The 8,567-nt window shown below is 50.4% G+C and overlaps 2 protein-coding genes across 2 annotated transcripts; one reads left to right on the forward strand and one right to left on the reverse strand.

Annotated features, from left to right (window-relative positions):
* Positions 1–287: 287 nt before the first annotated feature.
* On the forward strand, positions 288–3,340 carry LOC123092775 (RNA-binding protein 38). The gene is made up of 6 exons (XM_044514599.1): positions 288–505; positions 593–731; positions 817–937; positions 1,051–1,096; positions 2,748–3,027; positions 3,106–3,340. The coding sequence occupies exons 1-6, from the start codon at positions 347–349 to the stop codon at positions 3,180–3,182; spliced, it is 822 nt and encodes a 273-aa protein (XP_044370534.1). The 5' UTR covers positions 288–346; the 3' UTR covers positions 3,183–3,340.
* An 80-nt stretch (positions 3,341–3,420) lies between these two features.
* On the reverse strand, positions 3,421–4,767 carry LOC123092776 (small heat shock protein, chloroplastic-like). Its single transcript, XM_044514600.1, has 2 exons — positions 4,212–4,767; positions 3,421–4,113 (listed from the first exon to the last, which is right to left on the reverse strand). Exons 1-2 carry the CDS (start codon positions 4,474–4,476, stop codon positions 3,647–3,649), a joined length of 732 nt encoding a protein of 243 aa, XP_044370535.1. The 5' UTR covers positions 4,477–4,767; the 3' UTR covers positions 3,421–3,646.
* Positions 4,768–8,567: the final 3,800 nt, after the last annotated feature.

The raw sequence follows: 8,567 nt of genomic DNA on the forward strand, positions 1-8,567 counted from the left end.
TAACTTCGCTGAACGTCTCATCTTTTTTTAATACGCGCCTAGGGACGGTCCTGTGGACCGACGGCTGGGGGCCGACTCGACCTCAGGGTCATTTTTTGCGCCGGCTCACCTCCAGGCGGCGCTTTTTGACGCCCCCTTGGGGCCAACGGCTGGAGATGCCCTTACCACGCGCACGACGCGCTCATCATCGCCAGCTTCTGCCCCTGTCGTGGGCTCCATCTCGCCGTCTCTCCCCCGTACAAAAATACTCCCCCGGTCTCAGACATCCAGCCATTCGCCAGCACGTTTGCACAACTGCCGCACCCGCCGATCGGTAGCCACCACCTTCGCTGGCCAGCTTCGACCGATGGACGGCGACACGACGTTCACGAAGCTGTTCGTGGGGGGCCTGGCGTGGCAGACGCAGCGCGACGCCATGCGGCGCTACTTCGAGCAGTTCGGCGACATCGCGGAGGCCGTCGTCATCGCCGACAAGCACACCGGCCGCTCCAGGGGCTACGGATTCGTAAGCTTCGATTCCCGCAGATAGATTCTGTTCGGTCACAATGTGCGCGCCAAGCTCATCTTTGCTGCTCGTGTCGATCCTTCCCAGGTGACGTTCAGGGACCCCGACGCCGCGGCCCGGGCGCTGCAGGACCCGACGCCGGTGATCGACGGGAGAAGGGCCAACTGCAACCTGGCGGCGCTCGGCGCTTCGCAGCGCGCGCATCCGGCCGCCGCGGCGCCGTTTGGTACGACCGATTCGCATCAGCAGATTTTCTACTCACATTTACCGAATTATCGCTGAAAACCTCTACGAACTGCGATCTTGTTCAGGGATGGTCAGGTCGACGCCGCCGGCAACATCGTCCTCGTCGTACCAGGGTTCTGGTGCTGCCGCCATTGCTGCCTCCTACTTCCCCCAGCAGGCTCACTACACCTATCCTTACTACTACGGGTAAATTTGCTTTCTTTCGTTTGCCATTAACTGGGCATTTCCTCGCAAACAGAAGTTAATTGGGCATTTTCCTCAGGAAGTGTATTCATCTGCTTTATGTTTTACCTCGGCAGGTATACAGGAGGGTATTCTCACGAAAACATGTATCAAATGCAAATGGTCAGTATCCTTCTCTAAGATTTGATACTTGATGAATCATGAGATTTGCAATCATACACAAATCTAAATGATCATTTTGAGATCTCAGGCTGCACAAATCATTCTTTCCCCATGACAAAGAATCTATTATTCACCATACAAAAATTTATTCAAATTAGTATGGTCTTGAAAATGAATTATTCAAATTAACCAAAGTTTCATTGAAACTAGAAAGCCCATTTCAAAATGCATTTAAAAGCACGAATATAGAAATTAATAAAACAAGAAGATTAAAATAAATCAGAAAAATTTCTGCCAAAATATAAGGATGCAAACATCCAAATCAAGAAAATTACCAGGATATTGTTAAACAACACTAGAACTCACTAATAATTATGATCATTAATGAAGACCCGACATATTCCCTCACTTAGCTATTTCCAAAAGTTTCTTCGGTTTTTCAATAGTTTTATTTTTTTGGCAAACTCTATAGTTAAATATTTTGCTAAAATAAGTTCTTTTTCCATTGTTGCAATGCTATCATCTTGTTTGGACTGCCATGTGTGCAAAATCACTACGACATCATTGACTTTGGTTTAGGCTTGGACAATAAGGACTCTCATGCGTCTAATTACCAAGGTGTGAGGGTGAGATTGATGTCTGGTAGACCTCCATCCAAACACACCCTAAGAGTAGATATACAACCCCGCCAACCGCCGTGCCTGCCCAGGCAATAGCCTTGGCTTTGATGACTGGTTACACTATAATGTTGTATGTGAGAAAAGAAATCATTTTAGACATCTTATAGTGGTGTGCCTAGCCTTCAAAAAGTTTGTAGATCCATCTCTTAGGCAGTTAGGCCTGAACATATCCAATATTTCAAATTAGATACCGTATTGCGAATAAAGGGAAGAAATTTGAATTTCAAAGAAAAGGATTCCTATGAAAAAAAATCTTTGGTACTAGTCGAAACAAAGAAATCAATATCCTGCACTCCTTCAAATTCCTATGGAACTGAATATTCTGTATGAATTTTGGAGGAAACCAATATGAGGTCCTATCTTATGTTTTCCTCTATTTGTGTCCACATTCCTACGGTTTTAGTGACATCTTAATGTTGGCCTCATGTTTTCTTCTCTTTTGTCTACATTTCTACTCCCTCCGTTTCATAACTCATGTCATGGTTTTAGTTCAGTTTTTGTGTCACATTCTAATGTCAGTTTCGAAGTGGTTTGTGTAGGAATGCAAAACACATGAACTCAAAACGTGGACCTAAAAAAAATGGAGGAATTGAGATGTCATGTACACTAAATTCCTAGAGGAATAAAAACCTTAAGAAGACCTCAAATTTGGTGTTTGGATGTTATAAAGAAACTACAGAAATTATAGACAAAGAGAGGAAACATTTTTTTAATTTCGAAAAGAGGGAATAAGGTCAGACCTCATGTTTTCCTTCCTCCATAATCCAAGTGAAATGAGTGGATTATATAGAAATTCCAAAGGAACGTAGGATATTGGTACCAGAAAATTATTTTATGTAGAAACTATATGCTCCAAAATACCTATGTTTTTCTTCCCTTGTTCTAAACGGGACTTTATGACCAGATGTCAAAAAAAAAAAACACGCTCACCGTTTTTACCTTATGCTTAGAAAATTGCATGCATGTCGCAGAGCTACTATGGTGCGCATGGTGGAACGAGCGTGCAGCAGCAACAGCAGCAGCAGTCAAAAGTGCAAACATACTACACAGCCGCTGGGCCGGAAGGAACTCAGCAAGGGTTTTCACCGTACTATCTCCAGCAGATGCAAGCAGCCAGCAACCAAGGTCAGAATTCTTCTGCCGCAATCCTGCAGTACTCGCAGATGATGCAGTACGCGGCACACATGCAGCAGGCGGCGCACGCCGCCGGGCTCCACGGCGCCGACGCTCCAGAGAGCGCCAGCGACGCAGGTTAGGACTGCCACAACACATCTGTGTGTTGATTTCCAAGAACTCCTGAAAACCAAGTTCATCTGCTCATTGCTGCAGCTACAGGGGCGGGTGGAGCTGCAGCGGCCGTCGGATCCGACACGTCGTCTGACACTGATAGGAGAGCTGCGGCTTGATGTAGCCTTGCACCCCGAGCCGCTGTCCATGACTAACAAAAGTGAAGAAAAGAATTGTACTCCTATCCGTTAACACATTCTTGAAATTTTATGCCCGACAAACTGCACTCTACAAATTCATGAGGATGTGCTGCCTATATTATATCTCGATTCAGTTATCAGCTTCTTCCGGGTTCTGAAAGAACACATCATATCACACCACAACACAACAGGGAACTAATATTTCTCGATGCAGTAATTAATCGAAGTGTGTGCAGCTGATCAAGCAGCCGAACACTTATTCATTGATTTGCCAAGTACATTTACATAAAGCTCTACGTATTCTGCGAACGAGCGCGCAGAGAGGATCGGAGAAGAACGGCACACTACGCCTACAAAGAGCACTCACTCGCCGACGGTCATATTGGGACAGCTGAAATCTTAAAGCCTCAGACACAGGGTACAGTCTCGCACATACGTACTCATCACTGGACCTTCACGTCGATGACCTTGCGCTCGGTCTCCCTCTTGGGCACGGACACGAGCAGCACGCCGTTCTTGAGCTCGGCGCGCACCTGACTCTTGTCGCACTCGTCCGGCAGAGCCAGGCGCATGTCGTAGGAGCTCACGCTGCGCTCCTTCCACCACCCGTCGCCGCCTTCCGCTGCTTCGCCCTGGCCTTCGCCGGCCTCCTTCTTGTGCTCGCCGCGGATGACGAGCGCGTCGCCCTCCACCATCACCTTCACCTCCTCCCGCGACAGCCCGGGCATGTCGAACCGCATCTTCACCTCCTTGTCGTCCTCCATGATGTCCCACGGCATCCGCGGCATCTCGCTCGCCGCCGCCAGCGAGCGCCGCGCCGTGGGGAACCCCACGGCGTCGTCGAACAGCCGGTCCATCGTGTCAAGCATCTGCCGCATCGTCCTCATCGGCGACATCGGGTCCACTAGCCCTGTATACGTTAGCGTAAACGACGTACGTCAGGCTCTGCTTCTCTCACACTGGAACAAATTTCTCTCTTTGAAAGGCACTGCGGAACAGAGGACTTACCGAACGGGGAGATGTCAAATCCAGCGCGACGAGGGCGGCGCTGGACTGCGTTGCCCTGCTGGTTTCCGGCGTTCTGGGCCTGGCTGACTTGGACGTCGACGGAGTTGTCCCTGTTCTCCTGCGCCGCGGAGGCCACGGAGAGCGGGCGGGTTCTCCCGCCGGTCGAGAGCGGCGCTGGCCTCGCGGCCCTCCAGGCACGGATGGGCAGGCGCGCGGCCGGGGAGAGGCGGCTGACGAGAGCGAAGGGGGCGTTCGCGTCAGCCATTGCACCAGATAGGGAGCTTTAAAAGTCGCTCGAGAATTGAAACGAGAGAGTGTCGATGAGATCGTTGAAACTCGGAAGCCGATGTTCTACGGACTGCAGCTAAGTGGTTCTTATCTTGCTCGCTTGTTCGGTGGGAGATGGCGAGTTTGCCGCGCCCATTTATAGAGCGGAGGTGATTTCATGCCATGATCGTGGAACGACGGGGAAAGATGTTGAAGCTTCGGGACAACGCACACCGCTCGGCGTACCTGGTTGGAGAGGCTCGGGTGTTCTTCAGGTCTGTGGGGTTCTCTCGATAATTCTCGAACACTTTCTCGGCACTTCGCGGTCAGGAGGCCCAACATGAAAATATATTTCAGATCGCGAAGCCGAGGCCCATCTCGTGATGTGACCTTTTCCCTGTTTCTTCTGTTCTTCTTTTATAGTATAGTAGCAAAAATGCCCATGCGGTGCAACGTGAGAAAACTAATAATATCACACACATCTGAAAGTATGACTCAAAGACTCCACCTCGCATGCCGTGCAAGTCCAAGTCCTCTATTTCAACACGGCATTCATCTATCGCCGCTTTTCTTAATTTTCGCCCTCACTGACGGTGTCCCCAGTGTCCACCTGATCATAATGTATGTAGACATGATCAATGCAGAGGCGATTAGCCTGACCATCACATGACACACCTGTCATTGAATCGCACCAACCCAAGGGATTAAACTGCGCCAATGCAAGGGAATGTTTTAACTAATCTCTTGAGCTGGGGTTGAGGGCTAGCTGCCCTCTGTGCCCCTCGGGCACATGCTCCATACAATGTCTCCTGCATAACCCTCATGCTTCGTTATGGAGCAAATGTCTGTGGTCCTGTACGAAGGTTGTCCAGATCGAGGAACTGGGTTACGGTCCAAGTACTAATGTAAAAAACGATTAGTCGCTCTGTGATAGGGTTCTTTAGGAGGTCACTTCAGAAGATAATGTGCGGCTAACGACAATGTTGGACACTTACCTACTACCACATGAAGCGCTAACTCGGTAGCATGCCAGCCGGTTGCCGCCAAGGCAACTCGCCTATAACTCTAAGCAACTAATATCAATTGACGATTCTAAGGGATGCCCCCATTCCCATAACATGTGTCGCTTCGCTGCATGCGCCCACTGCCACGGCAAGATTTATCATTTACTAGTTGTGTGAAAATCGTGTTTGCCTGTCCTGATTGGCTCTACCAAATCGGCAGTTGCCTAATTCTATCTTCTGGCTCTGCCACAAATTTTCAATATTTCAGTCACTGTTAATTATTACATTTGGTAATGTAAAAAGAACATCAAGTAACAAGCGACAAACAACATCAAGTAATAATGATCGGTGTTCATTGAAAAAAAATCAGTTAGCCATCCAACAGAACTCAGTGCAATCTTTTTTTATAGTGTTTGTGCGAACCAATTGATTTTTATTTGACATCAACCGCACAGCGACCCGTCTCGCTGGAACATGACGGTGCTCTAGACTCGCACACGCGTCAACTGGCTGCTGGACCCACCGCCACCCACCGGCGAGAGGTAGCAACAGCAAGCCCTGCTTATCCTCCTTTGCTCTCTCCATCGACCTCATATCACCACCCAACTCTCCTCTTCCTGTCTATCCCGCTGTCACGCCCAATATGTAACCCTATCCTAAAGGAACTAAGGTCCCACCAAGGATAGAAGCGCATATTGGAGACGCTTTTGCAAGGTGGATATCATTCATCGTACCATTACATAATAGTTAGGGATACATACAAGAGGCATATGATGCCACACGAATACAACGTCATCATACATAAGAGCGACATCCGACTGTTGAGGAACGTAGTAATTTTAAAAAAATTCCTACGCACACACAAGATCATGGTGATGCATAGCAACGAGAGGAGAGAGTGTGTCCACGTACCCTCGTAGACCGAAAGCGGAAGCGTTAGCACAACGCGGTTGATGTAGTCGTACGTCTTCACGATCCGACCGATCAAGTACCAAACGCACGGCACCTCCGAGTTCAGCACACGTTCAACTCGATGACGTCCCTCGAACTCCGATCCAGCCGAGCTTTGAGGGAGAGTTCCGTCAGCACAACGGCGTGGTGACGATGATGATGTTCTACCGACGCAGGGCTTCACCTAAGCACCACTACGGTATTATCAAGGTGGAATGTGGTGGCGGTGGGCACCGCACACGGCTAAGAGATCTATGATCAATTGTTGTGTCTAGAGGTGCCCCCTGCCCCTGTATATAAAGGAGGGAGGGAGAGGCCGACCCTAGAGGGAGGGCGCCAAGTGTGAGGAGTCCTACTAGGACTCCCAAGTCCTAGTAGGATTCCCCTCTCCTTTCCGGAGTAGGAGAGAAGGAAAGAGGGGGAGAGGGAGAAGGAAAAGGGGGATGCACCCCTTGTACAATTCGAACCTGAGGGGGGGGCTCCTTCCTTTTGGCCTCTCTCCTCTATTCCCGTATGGCCCAATAAGGCTGAGGGAGTTCCGGATTAGGGGGTGTCCGGATAGCCGAACTATCATCATCGACCAGACTCCAAGACTATGAAGATACAAGATTGAAGACTTCGTCCCGTGTTCGGATGGGACTTTCCTTGGCGTGGAAGGCAAGCTTGGCGATACGGATATGTAGATCTCCTACCATTGTAACCGACTCTGTGTAACCCTAGCCCTCTCCGGTGTCTATATAAACCGGATGGCTTTAGTCCATAGGACGAACAACAATCATACCATAGGCTAGCTTCTAGGGTTTAGCCTCCTTGATCTCATGGTAGATCCACTCTTGTAACACACATCATCAATATTAATCAAGCAGGACGTAGGGTTTTACCTCCATCAAGAGGGCCCGAACCTGGGTAAAACATCGTGTCCCTTGCCTCCTGTTACCATCCGCCTAGACGCACAGTTCGGGACCCCCTACCCAAGATCCGCCGGTTTTGACACTGACATTGGTGCTTTCATTGAGAGTTCCTCTGTGTCGTCACCGATAGGCTCGATGGCTTCTTCAATCATCGTCAATGACGCAGTCCAGGGTGAGACCTTCCTCCCCGGACAGATCCTCGTATTCGGCGGCTTCGCACTGCGGGCCAATTCGCTTGGCCAACTGGAGCAGATCGAAAGCTACGCCCCTGGCCGTCAGGTCAGATTCGGAAGTTTGAACTTCACGGCTGACATCCGCGGGGACTTGATCCTCGATGGATTCGAGCCACAGCCGAGCGTGCCGCACTGTCACGGCGAGCATGATTTAGCTCTGCAGCCGGACAGTACCCTGGAGGCCGCACTCGAACCCGCTCCGATCTTCAATTCGAAGCCGGCTGCGCAGGTCGAGGACGGATGGCTAGACACCGCCTCGGGGGCTGCAACCTCTACGGCGATAAAGCCGAACACTGACCTTGTCCCTCATGAAGCTCGTGACTCCGAGGTGCCGGACTCCTTGCCGGACTCCGAACCTCCCGCGCCCCCTCCGATCGGATCTGATTGGGCGCCGATCATGGAGTTCACCGCAGCGGACATCTTTCAACACTCACCTTTCGGCAACATCTTGAGTTCGCTAAAGTATCTCTCGTTATCAGGAGAGCCCTGGCCGGACTGCGGTCAGGACGGTTAGGATGCGGACGACGAAGAAATTCAAAGCCCACCCACCACCCACTTGGTAGCCACTGTCGACGATCTAACCGACATGCTAGACTACGACTCCGAAGACATTGACGGTATGGACGACGATGCTGGAGACGACCAAGAACCAGCGCCGACCGGGCACTGGAAAGCCACCTCATCATATGACATATACATGGTGGATATCCCAAAGGATGGGAATGGCGAAGGAACAGCGGAGGATGACCCCTCCAAGAAACAGCCCAAGCGTCGGCGTCAGGGGCGCCGCTCTAAATCCCGCCACAGCAAGAATGAAGATTCCGGCACCGGAGATAATAATACACCGGACAGTGCCGAAGACAACCCACTCTAGCAAGATCCAGCGCAGGAGGACGGAGACGCCAGCCCTCATGAGAGAGCGGCAGAAGAAGAGGTAGAGGATTATATGCCTCCCTCCGGAGACGAGGCAAGCATCGACGATGATGAATT

Source organism: Triticum aestivum, chromosome 4B (genome assembly GCF_018294505.1).
Source record: "Triticum aestivum cultivar Chinese Spring chromosome 4B, IWGSC CS RefSeq v2.1, whole genome shotgun sequence".
Taxonomy (NCBI): Eukaryota; Viridiplantae; Streptophyta; class Magnoliopsida; order Poales; family Poaceae; genus Triticum; species Triticum aestivum.